General features: G+C 57.1%; 2 protein-coding genes across 2 annotated transcripts; one reads left to right on the top strand and one right to left on the bottom strand.

The window, feature by feature from the left end:
- On the top strand, window positions 85-1,691 carry RPL36 (ribosomal protein L36). The gene is made up of 4 exons (NM_001244687.1): window positions 85-118; window positions 305-399; window positions 1,163-1,297; window positions 1,564-1,691. Exons 2-4 carry the CDS (start codon window positions 307-309, stop codon window positions 1,651-1,653), a joined length of 318 nt encoding a protein of 105 aa, NP_001231616.1. The 5' UTR covers window positions 85-118; window positions 305-306; the 3' UTR covers window positions 1,654-1,691.
- Window positions 1,823-22,287, bottom strand: LONP1 (lon peptidase 1, mitochondrial). The gene is given in 18 exon segments (NM_001243220.1): window positions 1,823-2,170; window positions 3,044-3,208; window positions 3,290-3,510; window positions 4,316-4,481; window positions 5,114-5,254; window positions 7,520-7,636; window positions 7,719-7,841; window positions 8,204-8,291; window positions 10,523-10,701; window positions 11,392-11,530; window positions 12,507-12,727; window positions 14,426-14,509; window positions 14,907-15,036; window positions 15,434-15,495; window positions 16,906-17,134; window positions 18,736-18,855; window positions 19,228-19,316; window positions 21,843-22,287. Coding segments are annotated over 18 exon segments (2,883 nt in total). The 5' UTR covers window positions 22,275-22,287; the 3' UTR covers window positions 1,823-1,993.

Here is a 22,305-nt window from a genome sequence, read left to right as displayed (position 1 = left end):
CAGGGGGAGCCCGCGTCATTCCTGCCTCTCTGGCCCGTGCCTCCCGCCGGTGGGTAGATATCCCAGAGTTCCGCGCGGTGGAGGCCCTTCCGCCGCGGCAGCCATTGGAGAGAGGCAGGTTAGTGGGGCTTTGGAAAGGTGGGATCCGCTCCCATCCAGGCCTCTGGGCCCCAGTGCAGCCCGAGGGTGTGGTTGGGTGCGGCGAGCGAGCCCCGGGTAGCAGAGGCTCGGAGTTCCGGGCGTCAGGGGCCGAGCCGAGGCTCACCTTCACCCCTTCTCCCCTTCCCCCCTTCCTTGTCTGTAGCCATGGCTCTGCGCTACCCCATGGCTGTGGGCCTCAACAAGGGCCATAAAGTGACCAAGAACGTGAGCAAGCCGAGGCACAGCCGCCGCCGCGGGGTGAGTGCTGGGGCGCGCGGTCCTGGGCCGCTGGGTGGGGGGGGGCGGTGTTTAGGAAGAGCTTTTTGGGCAGAGGGCAGGGCCTGAGCAAAGGCTCCGAGAGCACAGTGGGGGTGTCGAGTCCCGCAGGTAGCGCGGAGCTCTCGTGGTTGGGTGCGCAAGAAAAGGGGTGTCGGTCTTTCCCAGAGCAGAGTGGAGATGCTGGGTACCCGCCGGCCCGGCACAGAACCAGGATTCGGAAGCTAGGGCAGGAGCAAGTTGGGAGCGGGTTTTGATGGATGGGCAGGAGCTTGCCGAGTAGAATGGTGCTTGGGGAGTTCCCGCCGTAGCTCGGCAGTCTCGGGAGCGCTGGTACAGATTTGATCCCCGCCTTGGTAGTGAGTTAAGGATCTGGTGTTGTCACAGCTGCGGCATAGTTAGCGACTGCGGCTCGGATTCAGTCCCTGGCCCGGGAACTTTTATGTGCCACCGAGCGGCCACAGAAGAAAAGGAGCTGTAGCTGCACTGGGGCTGGAATGTGGAGGGAAAGCTTTGAGTGTCAACCTCGCCGGGAGTTATGTGCTGCTTCGTTAAGCGGCCCCCACTCCGTGGTGTGCAGGGGGAGGAGGTTCTGGGCCAAGGGAGCAGCCTGTGCAAAGGGCCTGGTATGATGTGCTTTGATATGGTTTAGGGTAAGATGTGAGTTTGGGGGCTGGGAGGGGTTTGGGCTTCTCTTTGGTGCCAGATAGAGTGCCACCTGGAATGATACTCCTTTCTCCTGCAGCGCCTCACCAAGCACACCAAGTTTGTACGGGACATGATCCGGGAGGTGTGCGGCTTTGCGCCTTATGAGCGGCGGGCCATGGAGCTGCTCAAGGTCTCCAAAGACAAGCGGGCCCTCAAGTTCATCAAGAAAAGGGTAAGTAGGGGGTCTTTCTGTGGTACAAGGGGATTGGCAGCAATTTGGGAGCACTGGAGTGTGGAGGTTGCATCCCCGGCCCTGCACAGCAGGTTATGGATCCAGTGTTGCGCTGCTGCGGCTTGGTTTGTAGCTGTGGCTCAGTTCTGGTTCCTGGTCCAGGAACTTCATGTGCCGTGGGGTGACCAAAAAGGGGGTGTTTGTAGGACCCCCGTGGTGGGTGGGTGGGTTTGGGGCACATGTTCACAGCCCTTGTTGCTCGGCAGGTGGGGACACATATCCGTGCCAAGAGGAAGAGAGAGGAGCTGAGCAATGTTCTAGCGGCCATGAGGAAAGCAGCAGCCAAGAAGGACTGAGCCCCCTCCCCTCTGTGCCTAATAAAGCCTTTTCTGAAGCTTGGCTTTCTGTGCTGCCCCTGGGAAGGGATCTTACCTGATGGAAACTTCACACAGACCCACCCCCCAGGGTAGGGGGGCACCCTGGTGAGGGGCATGGTGGTAGACACACAGCCACATAGGCAAGCAGTACTGGAAATTGGTTTTAATCATAATTAAATAGTCTGTGATTAAGCCATAATTGAGGTCGTGGGCTCCAGTCCTCTTCCGAGCTTCCTGTGGCTCCGCTGCCTGAAGCCTCCCCTAGTGCAGTTTTCCTCCCAGCTTGGCCCAGTGGTGCCAGCAGTGCCCAGGGCAGCTGTCACCGCTCCACGGCCAGGGCTTCAGCCTGTTCCTCAGGGAAGGCGATATCAAAGATCTCACGGTAGTGCTCCACAAAGTGCACCTCCAGGCCCTCGGTGATGAAGGCGGCCAGGTCATAGAAGTCTTTCTTGTTCTCAGCCGGCAAGACAATGCATGTCACCCCAGCTCGCTTGGCCTGGGAGGGAAGGGATGGCAGGTCAGTGAGGAGGTCCAGGCAGGGAACCAGCTCCCAGGCCCCCTGGGCCTCTGCTCCAGTAACATGGGGCAAGAACCCATCCTCTTCTGTTGTGCTGTTACTCCAGAGGCCACTGTGGCTTCCCCAGCCCAGAGCAGTCTGGAAGTGTGTGAAGTGCAAGGTCTGTGGTTTTCTGGGTTAGTCACAGCCCATCCTGCTTTATATTTAGAGGTTTTGCACCTAAGGGCGGAGGACCTAGAGATGGCCACATACCTATCCCTCAGCCTGAATGCCCCTTGGTGGACAGGGATTCCCATGTGTCACCATGTGCTACTCTAGGAACACAGCACGCAATCACTGAACCTCCCTCCCACTTTGCAAGTGAGGAAAACTAGGTACCTGGGTTGTGGTCTGCTGAGGGTGGGGTGCAAGGGCCAGAGCCTGGGGGCAGCCAGAACCAGTGGGGGCTTAGGCAGAAGGTGGGAGAGAGCAGGGTTCTGCCGTGGGCTGACTTGGCCCCCTCAATCCACCTGAGTCCAACCTACAACGCACTGAGACCCCAGGCTCTGGGCCCCTTGGTCACCAGAGGGGCCCAGATCTTGCTCCTCTAGCCTCTGCTGCACACATTATCCTGGGTGCTAGGTCAGGCCAGCAGCCAGAGAGCAGGAGGCCCCAATCCTCCCACAAAGGAGCCCAGCTGGAGGCTCATGTCAGGTTCTCCAGAGCCTTGAAAAAAAGCTGAGAACCAATAGCCCTGGACACCAAGCCTGTGCCTGCTGGGCCTCATTCCCCATATGTAAGTCACCCCTCCTGCCTGGAGGCAGGTGTGGCCTTGTGGGTACCCGTGTTCCTAAGCCCCAGTGGGCCACTCACCGCAATGGTCTTCTCTTTGATGCCACCCACAGGCAGGACCTTCCCTGTGAGGGAGACCTCGCCTGTCATGGCCAAGTTCTGCCGCACCGGCCGATCCATAGCCAAGGAGAGCAGGGCCGTGACGATAGTGCAGCCCGCACTGGGGCCATCCTTCGGGGTGGCACCCTGCGGGGAGAGGAGTGGTGGGCCTGCTGCAGGCAGGGGGACACGGGACAGCGGGGGCATGGGGCAGGGTGGGGGACTCACCTCAGGTACGTGCAGGTGGATGTGCGAGGTCACCAGGTACTCGTTGGTGGGGTCATGCTGCATCAGGAAGGCCCTGGCGAAGGTGTAGGCGATGCGGGCACTCTCCTTCATCACCTCCCCCAACTGGCCTGTCACCTCCAGGCTCCCATCCTTGTCCCCCTTGGTGCTGTCTCTGTCCCGTGGCCGCCTCAGAGACGTCTCAACAAACAGTGTAGAGCCTCCTGGGAAACCCAGAGCAAAGCCCATGAACCGTGGGACACCGCCACCCTCTGGCTGCTGGGGGGCCCTGGGAGATGCCCCTCACCATGCCTTCCCCAGCTCCCTCACACCTTGTGCCCACAGTCCTGGCAGCTGCTGCCTCAGGGCTGCAGACCCCTGCCTGCCATATGCCAGGACAACCCGGGAGGAGTTCCTCTTGTAGCTCAACAGAGATGTCACAGAAACCTGATATCTCTGAGGATGTGGGTTTGATCCCCAGCCTCACTTGGGGTTAAGGATCTGGCATTGCCGTGAGCAGCAGCTTAGGCAGCAGATGCAGCTCGGATCTGGTGTGGCTGTGGTATAGTCAGGGGGCTGGAAATGCTTGGCCTGGGAACTTCCATATGCTGCATGTAAAAAGCAAAAAACAAAAAGACAATACGTACAAAAGGCCCCACCAACCCTTCAAAGCACCCTGACGGTGTGAGTGGGCTGAGCAAGGCCACCAGTACAAGAAGCCCCTCTGACCCATCCCCCACGGCTCCCTGGCCTCTCCCTTGCTGAGCGGTGAGCGGTGGTCTCCAGGCCACAGGGTCACATGCTGCGGAGGGCACCCCTCCAAGCAAACCTGGCAGTGTCATCCAAAGCTCCTGGGGGCGCTGCTGCCTTCTGGTCCCCATCATCCCCACAATCAGCCCTCATGCCCTGGCCTTACTGCAGGCTGGCCCAGCGGGGGCACCATTCAGAACAGCCTGTGGTGACAGACCTCCCAGAAGAGACAACCAGGGACGGGCAGAGCCCCACCACCTCCAGGTGCAGACCACTTACCCATGGCGGTCCAGGCCAGGCCCATGACCACACCGGGGGGCGTCACGTCGTACATGCGCTCCACTGTGAACACCGGCTTCCCCACAAAGTCCTGCAGGTTCTCAGGTGTCACCTCCACAAACTCGGCCTCACCGCTGACAATCTTGTAGGCGGACTTCCGTAACACCTGCGGGCACAGTGGCAGGTTGGGGGGCTGGCCAGGCCGCAGAACCACCCCTGCTTCCAACACACCTCCACATGCTTTCTCTTCAATTTCTTACAGCTGTGGTAAAACACACACAACGTAAAACCATCTTTTTTTTTTTTTGGCTTTTTAGGGCTGCACCCACGGCATATGGAGGTTCCCAGGATGGGGTCTAATCAGAGCTGTAGCTGCCAGCCTATACCACAGCCACGCCAGATCCGAGCTGCAACTGCGACCTACACCACAGCTCACAGCAACGCCAGGTCCTTAACCCACTGAGTGGGGCCAGGGATCAAACCCGCATCTTCCTGGATACTAGTCAGGTTTGCTTCCACTGAGCCACAATGGGAATTCCTGCAGTCGGATTCAGAACCCACTGCACCACAGTGGGAACTCCTCCATCGTAACCATTTTTAAGCCCACAACCATCCTCACCATCCATCTCCTGGATTCTCATCTTCCCAAACTGACACTGTCCCCACCCCCGCTTACTTCCTGTCCCTACTGCTGTGACTCCTCTGGGGGGCCTCCTGTGAGTAGGATCATCACTTTTCCTGAGTGTCGCTCACTCGTCATCACGCCCTCAAGTCCACCTGCTGGCCAGACCTGCTCACCTTCTCCACCTGCTTTTGCAGGTTGCGGACGCCGCTCTCTCGGCAGTACTGCTTGATGAGGAGGGTCAGCACGTCTGACGACAGCTTGGCCTTGCTCTCGTCCAGGCCACACTGGGCACGGGCCTGAGGCACCAGGTACCGCTGCCAGGGAAGAAAGTGCCACCATCAGGACCCTCAAGGCCTCAGTCAAGCACCAACGCCCCTCCCATGGCCCACCCCCCCAGCCTTCCAAAGACCCCTGCTGGGTAAACAAGGTCACCAACACAGACCCTGGGCCCGCAGAGTCCCTGTCCCCAGGGTGTCAGAAGGCTGCTCCAGGCAGCCAAGCCAAGACCTGAAGTGAGAGAACGGCGAGGCCAGGAAGGGGCGGCAGAGCATCCAGGTTGACGGCCTGGCAGGTGCCAGGATCCTGAACAGTGGGCCTGGGACCCACCGCCCCCACCTATTCCCAAGGCTCCAGGCCTCTGCTCCTGCTGCATCCTCTGCCCAGCTCCGACTCCTGCCCACCCTCCAGGTGTCATCGTAGCTGCCTCTTCCTCCAGGGAAGGAAGGCTCCCCTGGGTCCCCTGGACTTGCTTGCTGGCTGGTTATGTGGCCGCTGCCCAGGGCAGATGGGGGTGGGGAGCAGGTCGGAGGACACAATGGCCCAGCGCCACTCCTGTCACAGCAGTCGCTGTCCCAGTCCCGAGCACTGACTGGGACAGATGCAAGCCACGATTCTCACGTTCCTCCTGCTGCCCCTTCGGGTGTTTGAAGGACGCCCTCCATCCACAACGAAGCCGGGCTGCCTCCATCTAGTCTCCATGCTTGTGGGGACAGAGGATGTGGCAGAGTCCCCAGGACCCCTGCGACCACCTCACTCAACAGCTCTTCCTCCTTCCAACCCCCAAGGGGATTGCAAAGGCTGAGAGCCCGTGTCTACCCAGGGCTGCAAAAGGCTCAAGGGGATGAGATGCACTCAGGTCTCTTCCAGGAAAAAAACAGTGCATGGGGCACACGGCTCCCCTCGGCTGACTGAGGCGAGTAAAGGCACCACACACGCCGGGCACCAGGAAAAGTTAAGGGGCTCCCTGACCAGGGAGGCTTCCTTACACAGAATTGCAGACAGAGACACGAATCCTGGCTGAGCCTTGGCTCAGGAAAGCCCAGTCAGGCAGCCGTGTAACCCCGGGAACCAAAGCTGCTGACAGCGGCCTTGCTCTCGCACCCACAAATGTGGTGACCCAGCACCGACGCCTGGGTGACCACGAGGCAGCAGGGCAATAAAGGGGGAATTTCCTATCAGAGATGAACTCACCATCCCAAGACAGTGCTGGGCCCTGAAGGCCCAGGTGGGGCTGGGTTCCCCTCAACACTGTGCTCACGGCATGTCTCTTCCTGCTCTTACTGTGCAGCCTATGGCGATGGGACATAACCAAAGATTCACACTGGATCTTCAGCCCCAGCTCCCTGCACAAGAGCTTCTAAGACCTTTAGAATAGCCTGAGGAGCAGGTGTGAGAAGAGCCACAACTGTGGCATGTGGAAGTTCCTGGACCAGGAATTGAACTGGTAATGCAGTTGCAACCTGTGCCACATCAGCAGCAACACCAGATCCTTAAACCACTGCACCAAACAGAAACTTCCAAGAGCATCCTTTCTTATTCACACGAAGCCCCTTTTGAGAAAACCTGAGTCTGTGCCAATGAGGTGACTCATTAGTATAGCTAGATGGGAACTGGTGGCCCAAAGAACCAACCAAAAGGTTGGAGGACCAGAACATTCAGACCCCAGGGAGGGGAGGGAGCTGCAGAGTGAGCCAAGCACCAATGATCTGATCAACTGTGCCACGTAAGGGACCACTCCCCTACCCTGCCCCTCGCAATCATCTTTTTTGGCTATTCGCTAGTTGTATCCTTTATAATAAACCAGCATTAGGGAGTCAACTGTCGCCCTGAATTCTGCAGGCTGTTCCAGTGAGTTACCTTAGCAGGGCTAAGGTAAGCACAGCTGGAGACCTGTGAGTGACATCTACAGTGGGGGCAGTGCTGTGGGTCTGAGCCCTGAACCTGTAGGTCTGGTGCTGTTTTTGGGTGGTCTGTAGTTCCCACCGTGGCTTGGTGGCTGAAAGATCTGGTGGTGTCTCTGCGGCTGCACAGGGGTTAAGGATCTGGCCTTGCAGCTGCGGATCGGGTTCAATCTCTGGCTTGGAAGTTTGCAGGTGCCTCACTGGGTGGCGGAGCCCAGGGAGAAGAACGGTACTGAATTACAGAACCCCTGCCTGGAAACTGGTTGGTGTGGGAAACCCCCCACAGCGTCAGAAAGGTGACGCTGCATGAATGGCACCCAGTGGACGCTCGGCTATTTCCTGAGCCCAAGCGGCAGTGGGGCACCCCTCCCCAGGGCTGGGCCGGCAGGGCCACCTCACCTCTGCAATGGCCAGCTTCTCCTGGGCCACGTAGCCCGACACATTGATCATCTCCATCCGGTCCCGCAGCGGCTCGGGGATGGTCTCGGTGATGTTGGCCGTGCAGATGAACAGCACCTGGGGGAGGGGGCGGTGAGGCGCTGGAGGACCAGGCTGCCCGCCTCTCCCCACCGGCCCGGCCCTGAGGCGGAACCCGAACCTTGGACAAGTCCACAGGCACATCCAGATAGTGGTCCAGGAAGTTGGCGTTCTGCTCAGGGTCCAGCAGCTCGAGCAGCGCTGAGGAGGGGTCCCCCTGGTAACCCCGGCCGATCTTGTCCACCTGAAGAGGTGGCAGCAGGTGGGTGCTGCTGGCTCCTTGTCGGCCACCAGCACCTGCTCACCAGATACGCCAGCGGGAGCAGCTGGGCCCAGAGTGAGCTAGCACTGGCCTGGAGCAGGGACAGGAGGACTGGCCCCACAGGCGGCTGTGGGCAGGAGGGGGCCTCCAAGGCAGGAAGGGACCAGTGTTATGAGACAGCTTCCTGCAGCAAGGCCACCCACGGTGACTCAGGGAACATCAAAACCGCAGGGGCCAAGGTTTCACCTTGAACAGACTATCTAGTCAGGGCTGCCTAGACATGGCAGGGCCCATGTCCAACCTCAGGGGGCTTGCAGGGGGGATCCCCTCCGGGCCTCACGAACCTCATCTATGAGGACCAGGGGGTTCTCCGTCTTGGTCTTCTTCAGGCACTGGATGATCTTCCCAGGCATGGCGCCCACATACGTCCGCCTGCGGAAGAGGGCATGCAGGGCAGTCAGGGCCTCACTGTCTAGAGCTCCAGGACCACCATGATCCCCCACTGCCGCCCAGAGGAGAGAGAGATGCGTACAGTGAGGTCCCAGCGGAGAATAAATGCTTCCACACCGTGTGGGTGGGCAGAGCACCTGGTCACCCTGATGGCTTTAGGTTCCCAAGTGTGTGTGGGGAGGGCGGGGAGACAGAGTCATAGCCAGGTTCCTCCTAGACCTGTCCCCTAGCCAACACCTCCCATTCAGACGGCGAAATCCAGCCTGCACTGCCAGACCTGACAGAAGGGGAGGGGTGGGGAGCAGTTAGGGCTGAAGCAGGAACGGCCACCACGCCAGGGTGTGAGGTCCTGGGGATCCTGGTCCTAACAGCACATCCTCAGGAGTGCCTCCTGAAACCTACTTGCTCTGCCCCAGCTCGACTGCAGGCTCCCGCCTGGCACTGGCAGGGAACAAACCAGACATGGGTCCTGTGCTGTGAGCTGCGCCCCAGCAGAGCAGAGAGACCACAAACCAGGCAGAGGAGGAAATCCCAAGTTACAAATGACTTCATGTTTGCTACAAAGACAGAAAGCAGGCACAAGGGATCTGAATGCCACTTGGGAAGGGGGGGGAGGCAGGCCATATTTTTATTTCTTTTTGCTTTTTAGGGCCCCATGTGTATCCTATGAAAGTTCCCACAGGGGTTGAATCAGAGCTATAGCTGCCAGCCTATGCCATAGCTACAGCAACGCAGGATTGGAACTGCATCTGTGGCCCACACCACAGCTCATGGCAATGCCGGATCCTTAACCCACTGACCAAGGCCAGGATTGAACCCACATCCTCACAGGTACTAGTCAGATTTTTCACCACTGAGCCACAATGGGAACTCCAAGGCAGGCAGTATTTTAGAGGGATAAGGAATGTCTTAGGGAAAGGCTTCAAGCAGAGGAGGTAAGGAGCAGCCATGTAGGTAAGGAGCCACCTGGGGGAGGGGCATTCTAGGCAGTGCACACAGCCCATGCAAAGGCCCTGGGGCAGGATCCTGTCTGGTGTGTTGGAGAGACAGTGAGGGGTCCTGTGTGGCTAGAAAAGAGTGAGGGGGAGAGAGAGAGGAAAGGGGGCAGGTCATGAAGGTCCTTGTGGCCTTGGGGAGGACTTGGACTTTCATCTGGAAGGAGGTGGGAGCCCTGGAGGGTGGTGGGCAGAGGTGGGTTTGGCTATCACCAATGCAGCAACGGTCAGGTCCCTCTCCTTGTCTCAGTGTCCCAGACCAATGTCAGCACAGAGGCCCGGCCCACCTGCTCCCACCCTTCTGGGTGCCGTTTCCTTGATGAGATCCCCCCGGTATCACACACCTCCTGTGCTGCCTAGAAACTCAGCCAAGGCCTTTCCTCACCCCGGCGAATGGGGCTTGTTTGCAGCTCCCGGGCAGTCCCTGAACCAGGGACCCAGGCCTGCCTCTGCCTCCCCTCTGTGCCTCTCCTCCACCTCCATCCCGCTGAACTTGCCCTGCCCCCTGTCAGGCCGCCCCCACTGGCCCCGCCACCCTCAGGGCTCACCCTGAGCCCACGCAAACTCCTGCACTGCCCCACCCTGCAGGCCTCCCAGTGGCCCCGCACCCAAGGCAGCACCAGCCTCATCCCCTACTGACCCTACCGCCAGCCCCCCCGCCCCAGCTCCCTTCTGCAAAGTCCTGGAGGTCACACCAGGCTCCTGACCAGGGGGGCGCAAGACTGGCCAGCTCGCCTGGGACTCAAGACAGTAAGGAGCAGAGGGGGCTGCACCAGACGAGTGCTTTGATCCCGCCCCAGGCAGCCAGAACTGTCCATGTTTTTAGAAAAGCCAGAAAAATAACTTGTAAACACAGATTGACATCGTCTTTGAACACCACAGGATGGAAACAGGTTGTAAACCGGGCTTTTCTGCCTCACCGAGGCTTTTCAAAGAACCATTCTTTGCTGAGGCCTGCGCAGCAGGGAGCCCAGAACACCATAGCCTGGGTGCCCCACAGAAGGGAGTGCCCCATGGGCCCACTGGCCTTGGGAGCCTGGACACAGGGGATGCCAGCCTCTGCTCTGAGCCTGACGAGGGAGAAAAGAACCAAGGCCTCACTGGGGAGACCATCTCACCTTCGACTCTCCAGCGCTACCAGAGCAGGAAGAGACCCAGGAGGAAGGAAGCCTGACGGGAGGTGGGGGTGAGTCCCAGGGGAAGAGGAGCCAGGCCTACCTGTGCCCCTTGATCTCAGCCACGTCCGTCATGCCCCCGACACTGAAGCGGAAGTACTCCCGGTTCAGGGCACGGGCGATGGAGCGGGCGATGCTGGTCTTGCCCACGCCCGGGGGGCCGTAGAAGCAGAGGATCTTGCCCTGGGTGGAGCCCCGGAGCTGGCTGACGGCGATGAACTCCTGCGGGCAGAGGCGGCTCCCATGAGACACCCGCTGCCCTTTCTGCATGGCAAGGGGCCCCCCGCCGGGCATCAGCCTCCCCACCTCCCAGGCATCCGGGGCTGTGAGACAGGACAGGGCTGAGCTGACTGGACTGTCATTGCCACAGGGACAGCCCGTGGCACCAACAGGAAGAGCAGGAGCTGGGAGGAGGCGGGTGACTGACTGTGGGTGACCCCAACGCCAGGCCCACGCAGCAGCTCGTCCACCTGGATCACATCCTCTCTCCCACCAGCCCACATGCCCAGAGCTGGACACCTCTGGCCAATTTTCTCCTATTGCCAGCACAATTTTTATTCCCCTGTAAACCGGTGAGACCCTGGAGCAGGCCAGGGTGGCCTGGGCAGCCCCTGACATCTCCAAGCCACTATAACACTGGTCCCTCTGCCCCTCACCTTCCTCAGCCCCTTCTGACCCACGCACCAGCCCTGCCTTAGCCAAGCCCCTTCTGCACCCTTGGATTCACAGGGAGCTCCTCTGGGTCTTCCCCACAGCCCAGGGGGAACCCTGGGTCCCAGGCCCCCAGGGCCCCACCACGCACACGGATCCAGACCACAAGAGCCTCTGCCCCTCGGCACCCGCCCGGGTGATCGAGCAGGATCGGGGAGGCGGGCGGGGGCCCTGGAGAGGGGCAAGCTAGCGGGGCCTCACCAGGATACGCTTCTTGACGTCCTCCATCCCATAGTGGTCCTCCTCCAGCACTGCCTGGGCGCGGGCCAGGTCCAGGTTCTCGTCACTGTACTTGCCCCACGGAATGGATGTCAGCCAGTCCAGGTAGTTCCGGGTGACGCTACCACGGGACAGACAAGAGCCAGTGAGCACCCACCACAGCCCAGGCATGCCTTGGCTACTGCACTTGGCAAAAACTGTGTGTTTTACACTTCAAAAGTTTGTGGTAATCCTGCCTTGTCAAGTGATAACCATTTCAGAAATAAAGTTTTGGTGTTCCCTTTGTGGCTCAGTGGTTAACGAACCCAACCAGGATCCATGAGGATGCAGGTTCAATCCCTGGCCTCCCTCAGGGGGTTAAGGACCCGGCACTGCCATGAGCTGTGGTGTAGGTCACAGACTTGGCTCGGATCCCTCCTTGCTGTGGCTGTGGTGTAGGCCGGCAGCTACAGCTCCGAATGGACCCCTAGCCTGGGTACCTCCATATGCTACAGCCCTAAAAAGCAAAAAAAAGTTTCTCCTCTTCTTTTTTTTTGGGGGGGGGGGTGGGTAGTGTGTGCAGCAGCTTCATGTGGGATCTCAGTTCCCAGCCAGGGACTGAATCTGGGCTGCAACAGTCAAAACTGCTGAATCTTAACCACTCAAGTACTTTTTTTTTTTAATTTTAGTTTTTATTTTTTCTATTATAGTTGATCTACATTGTTCTGTCTAAATTACTCTTTAATTAAAACCTGTATTTTTTTCTTTCCTTTTTTGGTCACACCCAGAGCATATGGAAGTTCCAAAGCAGTGATGACACCAAATCCTTAACCCACTGAGCCACAAGGGAACTCCAAAGCATGTACGCTGCTGTTTTAGACATAACCCAATCGCACACAACAAGCTACAGTATAGTGCAAGCAAACCTTTCATACCCACTGGGAAACCATGAAAATCCATGTGACTCACTTTACTGTGGTGGTTTGGAGCCAAACCCTTGGGGTCCCGGTGTACCTGAGGTCTGCCTACATTGACTGACGCCTGCTGTGGCCAGAAGGTGCCCACGGGACCCACCCTCCTGGCTCCCCCGGATCGGTGTCCCGGCCCTCGGCGCTCACTTGAACTCAGAGGAGTGGTTGTCCAGCAGGCCCAGCTTGCTCAGCTCCTCATCCACCACATCCATGACGTGCTTGGGAACCACCAGCTCCTTCAGCCGCTCTCGGAACTTCTCCTCGATGGCATCCTTGTCGTCCTTCTCCAGGCCCAGCTCCTTCTTGATGATCTTCAGCTGCTCCTGCAGCAGATATTTGCGATGTGTCTGCTTGATCTTCTCCTCCACCTGCGTGGCCAAGAAGCTGCTGTCAGACCAAGGGGATGGGTGGGCCTGCTGCTTCCTTGAGACTCAGGACAGACACTGGGGTGCAGCCTCCGATTTCCCACCTCAACCCCAAGTACTCCCAAACACAGGCCTGGTGGTAATGCCAAATTCCAGGGCGGGGAAGGTATGGCCCTTCAATCCTGGTTTTGATGAGAAAAGGCCAGGCCTAATGCCAGCACACCCCCACCCCCCGAACCTTGCCTCAGGGATGCTGTGCTTTTTTTCTTGGCCATGCCTATGTCACATGGAAGTTCCTGGGTCAGGGATCAAACCCACACTACAGCAGTAAATGCTGGATCCTTAATCCGCTAAGCCAAGAAGGAACTCCCGATCCCTTCTAACAGAAGGGACAGCAGGACGCAGGCTCAGGACCCCAAGTCAGTACCAGCACCCGCCCAGAGTGTCCTGCCATCTTGTGCTCTTCATGTGGGAGAGCTGCCTTGTAAGTTTCCCATTTAGAGAATGATATGAATTTTTCTTCTAACATAAAATCTAAATAATAGGAGTTCTCCAGTTTGGAGATACCTTAGAAATCTATACATAGAACTTCCATATGACCCTGCAATCCCACTCTTGGGCATCTATCCGGACAAAGCTCTACTTAAAAGAGACACATGCACCCGCATGTTCATTGCAGCACTATTCACAATAGCCAGGACATGGAAACAACCCAAATGTCCATCGACAGATGACTGGATTCGGAAGAAGTGGTATATATACACAATGGAATACTATTCAGCCATAAAAAAGGATGACATCATGCCATTTGCAGCAACATGGATGGAACTAGAGAATCTCATACTGAGTGAAATGAGCCAGAAAGACAAATACCATATGATATCACTTATAACTGGAATCTAATATCCAGCACAAATGAACATCTCCTCAGAAAAGAAAATCATGGACTTGGAGAAGAGACTTGTGGTTGCCTGATGGGAGGGGGAGGGAGTGGGAGGGATCGGGAGCTTGGGCTTATCAGACACAACCTAGAATAGATTTACAAGGAGATCCTGCTGAATAGCATTGAGAACTATGTCTAGATACTCATGTTGCAACAGAAGAAAGGGTGGGGGAAAAAACTGTAACTGCAATGTATACATGTAAGGATAACCTGACCCCCTTGCTGTACAGTGGGAAAATTAAAAAAAAAAAAAAAAATAATAGGAGTTCTCACTGTGGGGCAGTGGGTTAAGAATCCAATTGCAGTGGCTCAGGTTGCTGTGGAGATGGGGGTTTGATCCCCAGCCTGGCACAGTGGGCTAAAAGATCTGGTGTTGTCACAAATGCGGCACAAGTGGGAGCTGTGGCTCAGAGTCAATCCTTGGCCCGGGAATGTCCATGTGCCACTGGTATGGCCATAAAAGTAAAAAACAAAACAAAAAAGTGACTAAAGTGAGCTAAATCTGGAAAAAATGAAGTAACTGACAATCCAAGCAGGCCACAAATTTGAAGTTGGAAAGGTGCGCCTCCAACAGCTGAGTCTTGGGAAATAGCTTTCAACCTTCCCCAGGCCGGCTCCTGACTTCTAACATATCACCCAGGGCTCCCTCAACAGTCGGGGCAGTCCGGGGACCTCTCCTCTGCACTCAGCCGCTGGCATCAGCTTGATGTTTACACGCACGGGGTCTAGCCGGAAGCAGAGGCTGCTCCCCCGCTCACCTCGCGGCCCAGGCGCTGCTGCAGCTTGCTCAGCTCAAACTCCTTTTTGAGGAGGGACAGGGCTTTATACAGCCGCTTGGGAATCTGTCAAGAAAGGGAAGACGTGAGAGGATGGTCAGAAGTCGGTGTCCATCTATGGGGGAAGCAGGGCAGAGGGCGTGCAAATTGGGGCAGATGGACAGGCCATCCCTTCCCAAATCCGAGAGGCCAACGCCATCTGAGCCAGCAAGCCCAGTCCTCCAGCCACACCCTAGGTCTGCAGGCTGGGTGGCCCAGGGCATTTGTAGAGGTGCTGCTCTTAAGGGCAAAACTGGAGACAACCCAATCACACACCACTCGCTAAATGATGGATGTTGCCCAGCAGGACAGTACACAACAGCTACAAAGAACGAGGGGCCGGATGGACAGGACAGGGACTAAGGCGATGCCGTCCCAGCCCGGGAGCCCAGGAGGAACAGCCATACATGGTGGCAGCACTCACATTGGTCTCCTCCAGCACATCCTGCAGCTCGTGGGACTCGGCTCCAGTGAGGGCGGCGCCCATGTCACTCAGGTAGATGGGGTTGTCCACCACCCTGTGGCCGGCCTGCATCATCTGCAGCACAGACTCTCTGGAAGGGACAGAGATGCTGCCGTGGGGTGCCAGGACCTCCACGGTGGCGGGATGGGCCTCTTCACTGGCCCGTCCTGGAGTGGAACTAACATGCCTTCGCCCAGACACAAGCCACCCGGCAGCCCCACAGCAACCCCCACCCCCAAGATTCCCTCCCTCTACCCCGGCTGATGACAACAGAGCTGGGGCCAAATGCAGGCCCTCTGAGCACCTGCCAAGGGCCAGGGCCAGGGCCAGGGCCAGGTAAGCCACGCCCCCACCAACCTCCCACCCCAGGGAACGCCAGCTACACGAGGCCCCAAGCCCCACCAGACTCTCCAGGAGGATAGCTGACCAGCTGTGGAAAGAGCCAGACAGGCCCCAGCCCTGCCCTGAGGAGGGCGCTGGAGACCAACCTGTACAGCGGGTTCAAGGCGATGATATCCCGGATGGTCTTCACAATCTCTGCAGTCAGGGCCTGGCAAGCAGGGAGGCCCCATGGACCACTGGGACCAGAGGGCACTGTGGCCCTAGAGTCCCTCCCTCCTGGCCCAGCCCAAGTCAGCTTCAGAGGCCCAGGAGCAGAATGTCCATGGACCGCTCAGAACCTTGACCTCAGAATGAGCCATCCTTTGGGGGAAAAGTGGCTCTCCCCGTCCCCCCCCAGAACCTCACCCAGGCTCCCTTTTGAGGCAGGGACCCCTCTGCTGTGGATGCCGTGGATAGTACTGTCCTTCTCGCCTTTGCTGCCACCAAGAGTGAGGCTGGCGACGCTCCTGGCGGGACCACCAGGCACAGTTCGCAGTATAAAACCCATCCCTCGTTTTCAGAGGCCAGGCAGCCAAGGACACTGAGGTCACTAGAGGGTATGTAGCAAGCGGCTGCCACTGCTGGGCTTTTTCAGTGTGATCACCTGCTGACACTAGGTGTGTCCCTAATCTGCCTGGGATGACCTTTGTGGAAAGAATCAGAACAGGGCAGCTGGAGGCCACGCATGACATGAGTGTCAGCAGGGAAAGTGCTCTCCCAGCTCCCCGCGCTTCTCTCCATGCACCTACAAGTGTAGCCATCTCTCTCCCCGTACCAGAGCCCTAAAGGGGGACACTAAAGCAGTACCACCCAGAATGGCAGCCACCAGGCACTGCTTAGGTTTAAGGGAGTTAAAATGAAACACAACTACACCTTCTGTTCCTCTGTCACACCAGCCACACGTCAAGTACTCAACAGCCCCAGGGGCTAATGATGCAGAATCACAGGACATGCCCAGCATGTCTTCCCCGAGAGCACTGCTCTGGACGCCCTGGATGTGATTGCCCCGGGCCCCTTCCCGCCCCCTGGCAGACATCACCAATGGACTGTGGCACTCCTGCCCACATGCTCAGAACCTGCCCAGGCTCAGAACAAAGCTGTCAGCTACACCTGGACACCAGGTGCCACACACGCGAGGGGCCTTCCACCAGCCCAGTCTCTTTCACTTCCATCAGGCGGAGGCAGGCCACCCAGTCACAGCCCCATGAGAAGGATGGTGGAAGGACACATCCTGACACTGTCTCAAGAGCTGGCTTGCCATGCTATAAAGAAAGTGGGCTAGCCTAGGCTTGGGGCAAGGTAGCCAGAAGGCTGTCTTTCCTGTCTTGAAGCTGCGGGTCACAGGGGATGTGCCTTGCTCCCTTCCCCTCACCCCTGGGCCTGGGAGGAGCAGCCAGGACAGAAAGGCAGGCTGGAGGCTCTTGCCTGGGGGCGCAGACTGGGCTGGACCTGGTTCAAACCCTGCCTCCTTCACAGCAGCCAGGCCCCTCTGGGCTTCCTTACCTTCCTGACGCCAGCTCCTCCCAAGACCCTGAGGGAGAGAGTGCTCTACGGTGCCTGGGGAGCCCCACGGACCCACCTTCACCTCCTCTGTGACCTGGAAGTCCTCATGGACGACATTCTCCACCTCCACCATCAGCACCTCGCCAGTGGGGCTGAGGCCTGGCTCCACCACCACCTCCACCTGCTGCTTGGCGCCCCCATCCTCCTCCACCTCCTTCTTGCTCCGCTTTGGCTTCCTGCGAGGCTTCTGCTTTTCACCCTCCGGCTCTTCTGGCTCCACCTCCAGCTGTCTGTTGATGTGAACCCTGAAGATGGCGAGGAGAGGGGTGAAGCCACTGAGGCTGGGGAGCGACCGACCCTCGGTGAACTCTACGGTAACGACCACCAAGGGGACCGCTAGGTCCAGGGCCCTGCAGCCACCAGGAGGAGTGGGGCTGCTGCCTCAGAACCCGAGACCAACATCCCCTTCTGCCCCAGACTCCAGCCAACCCATTCTGTCTCCCACACCAACGCCCCTTGTCCTCCACGGAGGAAGCCAGTGGCAGCCCCGCTCTGGGGCCCGTTGGGGCTGGGGGACCCTGGCTGCACCCCCTGGCCTCAGGCTCACGACACAGCAGCTCCTTCACGTCCTTTGGTCCAGATTCAAAGGCGCCTCCACAAGGAGGCACCCCCGACCACTCCACGTGAAGTCCACCCCACCTGCATACATACCTGCACTGTCCACCTTCTTTTTCCCACCAAGCACTCACCATCATCAGAATCCAACTTGTGACTGATCAGTTCCCCTGTCTCCCTACGCTGGGGGGCCGGCTCCCCAAGGGGGACCCACATCTGCTTCTCCACTCACACCCGAGGGCCTGGCAGACACTAGCCCCCTATGTTCAGGGACCTGTTGCTTCCTTTCTGTCACTGGAGGGTAATTAACAAGAGGACCGCTTTTCAGGAGCAGACCAAGATGCACAGAGAAGAGGAGGTGGGTACGCCGTGAGCACAGAGGCGGCCTCAGGAGTCAGCCAGACTCGTCCTACAAAGCACTCTGCAGGGCAGCAGAGCAGTGAGTAGCCACCACCATCTTTATTAATTCTGTTTGCATCTTATTCTGCTCCTTCTGAGCCTCTTCCCTAAGAAAGACTAACAGGAGCAAATGGACAGGGCATGGGGGCACAGTGCCGCAGGGACACCACCAGGACAGTCCACAGAAGCGCTGCTGGCACAGGCCGTTTCCCCAGTGTGCTCTGGCGGCGCTGCCAGCAGACACAGAAAAAGGCTATGGGAGAAAAAAGGATGTAGAGCTGTAGAATCAACACACACCAATGGGCATCTTCCATGAGGGGCTTTCAGAACATTCACGGTAATGGCTTGTGACTCAGAATTGTCTCCTCTGTGATCTGCTCACAGGACGCTTTTGCCTAGCATCTCAGGAGACCTGAATGCTGGTTTGTCTCTGCCAGCTGCCACCCAGCTGATCATGCAGGTTTTTCTCAATTAAGCATAACAGTAAGATGGGGCTCACAGAAGTCACAGGGAGCCCTTCAGCTGAACAGAGGTGGAGAGCAACCTAACAGAGAAACGTGTCTGGCTGAGTGACAGACTGCAAATTGCCTAGCTGAACAGAGAAGCAGACAGCAGCACCAGGGGGAAGGCTCACCAACACCCAGACGCAGAATACAAGGCACCGTGCCAGCTGCAGTTTCAGGGTGCTTTGTGGAATGTGCATAAGAAATGGCTTCTCACTGACAGACCAGACAGCCACTTTACCAGAGGGGCTCTGAGAGGGGAGCTCCGAGAGGGGAGCTCCATCTCCAGCTTTGGCCTGGTCACTGCAGTGACCAAGATGGGCAGGTCGGCGCTGGGACCTGGGGCACCCTGGCAGCTCTTCCCACCCCGTGCGCTTGGGCCCCCGCACCTCCTGTGTCCCATGACGATCATGCGCAGCTTGTCCCCAAGGTCCTGCATCTCGTGGATCTGGACAAATGTCCCCGTGTGATAGATCTCGTCCAGGCTCTCAACCACGTCAGACTCATTGCTGAGGGAGAGAGACACAAAGGAACATGGACACAGGCACTCAGGCTCTCTTGGGTAAGGAGAGACACACCCCCCAGCCTTGACCTCCTCGCTCCCACAGGCACCCTGGGGCTAAGGCGGTCACGGCACACATCACCTAACACCAAGGGTTCACCTCCCCCTTGTGGACCACAGAGAAAACCTGGTGCTTTGAACCGAGTCTTCAGTCCAGGCTAAAAAGCAGTGCTCAGACCTTGGCCTCATCCCCTGTAGGTTTTGCTTGATTTCCTTCGAGTTAGAGATCAGAGATCCAAGCTACTCCACAGATCAGGATTTACTGCGAGCTACACTCCAGAGCAATCTCAATGGGGGAGCAAAGAAAAATTACACTTACTTGTCATCTCTCTTTAGAAAGACGCCGGCATATGGCTGGGCGAGGCGGACTTTCCTTCTTAGCAGCTCAACCAACTTTTTATTTTTAACCTAGCATGATAATGACCACAAAGTGAAACGCAAGGTAGGTTTTCTGGCTGACTTTTTGACAGCAGCTTTAGCCCATTCTCTGTATTACTCTGGGGATATGCTAATCTGATCTAGAACTAACCAACATGGTCCTAGGACCCCTGAACACCCCCACCCCTGCAAAAAAGGACAGATGTGTGGAGAATGGAGTAGGGCAGTGTTGATGAGCTGCATTCCTTTGTTTTTCCCTCTTCCCAAAGAAGCTCAAAGTAGATCAACAGCCAGAACCAAGAAATTGATCTCACTTCCAACTTCAAGAGCTGTTTCTGTGGTGAAACGCCTTAGCTTTACAATCTCAGCTTCCCTTCTTGGGAGACAAGAGTAAAAGTGCATAATTCAAATGTGACACACTCCATAGGCTGGTAACCTTCAATTTTCACAGAAAATATATCCCAATCACATCCACACTCTACTCATTAATCATCGAAAGCCCCCAGGATCACAGCACATTGCACTGTGATCATGTCATTGCATGGCAGGAAGAGGGCTAATGACGTTTCCTAGGAAACAAGTGATGGAGAGGTGCACAGGTGTCCTTGGGACCCAACTGATTTTCTTCAAGCCTGTGTTAATTCCCAGAGCAGACTCTAACTTAATAGCCCTCAAACTTTGGCATGAATCAGAATTACCTGGAGGACTTCTTAAAACAGATGGCTGGGCCCCACCCCTGGAGTTTCTGATTCAAGAGGGCTGAAGTGGGCCTGAGAGTCTGCAATTTCAAGAACGCTCCCAGATGATGCCTATGCTGCCGGTTCAGGGACCACGCTTTGAGAGGCAGAATTTTAATTCACTCCACTCCTACGTGGTATGGGAATTTCTGACACTATAAATCCATTTTTTCCATACGAAAAGACCATGGTATCTGGCAGGAGAATACATGACCCACAAAAAATTAAAAGCCACTGGTCTATCTATACTCAGAAACCACTAATAAGGAGGTACTGGGAAAAGTTACTCACATACAGCACCAACTGCAAAATCAAACACTGACCAGACCCCATGGAAACTCCCAATTTCTCCTCTGCGCACAGCTGACCGCTACATCTTAACAGCTGTCCCCTCTTTTTGGCAGGATCCTTCTTGGTTATTTGCAAGGTAATCGCAATAGGAATACCACGTGAGAGTAGAACAAGCCAGTCTCATAGGATCTGCAGCAACTCCCACAACTCTCTTGGCTAGCCCTGAGGGGAGTGGGGGACAGACAGAATCTTTTGCAGGAATCCTATCTCCACTTGGGCACTGAGGACAAGGGGCCTCTGCCACTGTGTAGGGCTAAGGGGACCACACTTGCTGAACAGTCCTGGCCCAAGAGGCCTAGGAGGGTAGGAAGGACTGATGGGGGTTGGGGGGGGGTCAAGGAAGGAAAAAGACCTCCGGGTCAAAAGCGCACCACACAGAAAACAGCAGTACCTTATTACGAAGGTATATTAAGCACAAGGCAGTTCTAAACCCTGCACGTGTGACCTCATTTACCTCCTACAACTATCTCTTAAGAAATGAGTTGCTATTATTATGCCCATTTCACAGATGAGACAACGGAGGCCCAGAGGAACCACTTGCCCAGGGGCAGAGAGGCCAGGCTATGATCCCACATGGTTGAGCCCTGGGACCTGCAAGTAACCACTGCCTGCATCAGGGAAGGCCCTTGGAAGGGCAGCAAGACAGGAGAGGAGGTTGTCCCCTCCTTGTGGCTGAATGCTGCCCCTCTATACTGTCCTTTCCCTTGCCAATGGATCCCTGAGATTTGTTCAGCAGAGTCTGGACTGTAAGGGGGGAGGCTGGAGGGTGAAGGTAGAGGCTGACTCATTGTATGACCTTGCTTAGGCAGTTAACAGATAACCTTTCTCCTCCACGGACTCATTTCCACATTACTTTTTTTAAAGGGGTGGGGTGGCATTTGGGTTTTTCCTACTCTAAAACTCAAGTTCCTTGCACTCCCGCTGCTTTCTATTACATCACCCTGGCACTGCTCCCCCATCCCATGACTTTTAGTCTGAAAAGATCTTGTTTACTGTTTCTTCCACCAGAATATAAGATCCTCAGGCCGAGGGGCTGTGTCTGACTTGTCTAACACTTAGAACCGTATCGGGCACATGACGTCAAGAAATAGTAAAAGAATGAATTCTGCTTTCTACCAGAAGGCTGGCCTTCTGGGAGAGAGTGTTATGATAAACATTTACTAAGATCCGCAGAAAAGTAACTGGGCAACAAAGCTTTCAGCTGCCCCAGCACCGAATTTCTATGACTTGGGTTAGTGAACAATCCTAAGCTCACTGGATTCAACTCTCCAGAAGGGAACTGAAGCGGGGAGGAATCTGGCTCAAGTTCACCAAGCTAGTGATGGAAGACTAGGACTCGAACTCTAGCCCTCGAAAAGCCTCGTGCCTGGAAAAAGTCGTGAGGCATGAGAGTGCTAAAGGAGCCCTGGGTCCAACCTGCTACGTAAGGACGTGGGGAAACGGAGGCCAAGGCGGGGGATCTCATTACCTCGACAATCTTGATAAAGCGCGGGAACACTGGGTTGCGCGTAACGGCGATGAGCGGCAGGTGCGGGAATACGTCCGGTATCGTCATGGGCGTTAGCGCCGTTATGACTGGGCCTTCACCGCCGCCGGCGTTGCCTCCCACTCCCGAGGCCCCATCCTCCGCGCCGCCCTCGGGGGCATCCTCGCCACCCGAGAATGCGCCTCCGCTGCTGCGGTTGTTCGCCTCCCAAAGTCCCCGCCAGTGGCCCGCGGCAGCGGGGCCTTGGCCCCACTGCGCCCAGGGAGGCGAGGCGTCGCAGGCCCGCCGGCCTCTGGGCAACCACGCTCTGACTGCAGTCGGAACCCGCCCCGCGGCGGCGGCCAGCAGCGGCCGCCGAAGCGCCCACCACCTCGCAGCTCCCCACAGCCGGACACAGCCTGCACCCGCCGCCATGGCCCGGCCATCCTGGCGGCGCGCTAGACTT

The sequence above is a fragment of the Sus scrofa genome, chromosome 2, assembly GCF_000003025.6.
Source record: "Sus scrofa isolate TJ Tabasco breed Duroc chromosome 2, Sscrofa11.1, whole genome shotgun sequence".
Lineage (NCBI taxonomy): Eukaryota > Metazoa > Chordata > Mammalia > Artiodactyla > Suidae > Sus > Sus scrofa.
This window is presented reverse-complemented; position numbering and strand designations above follow the sequence as displayed.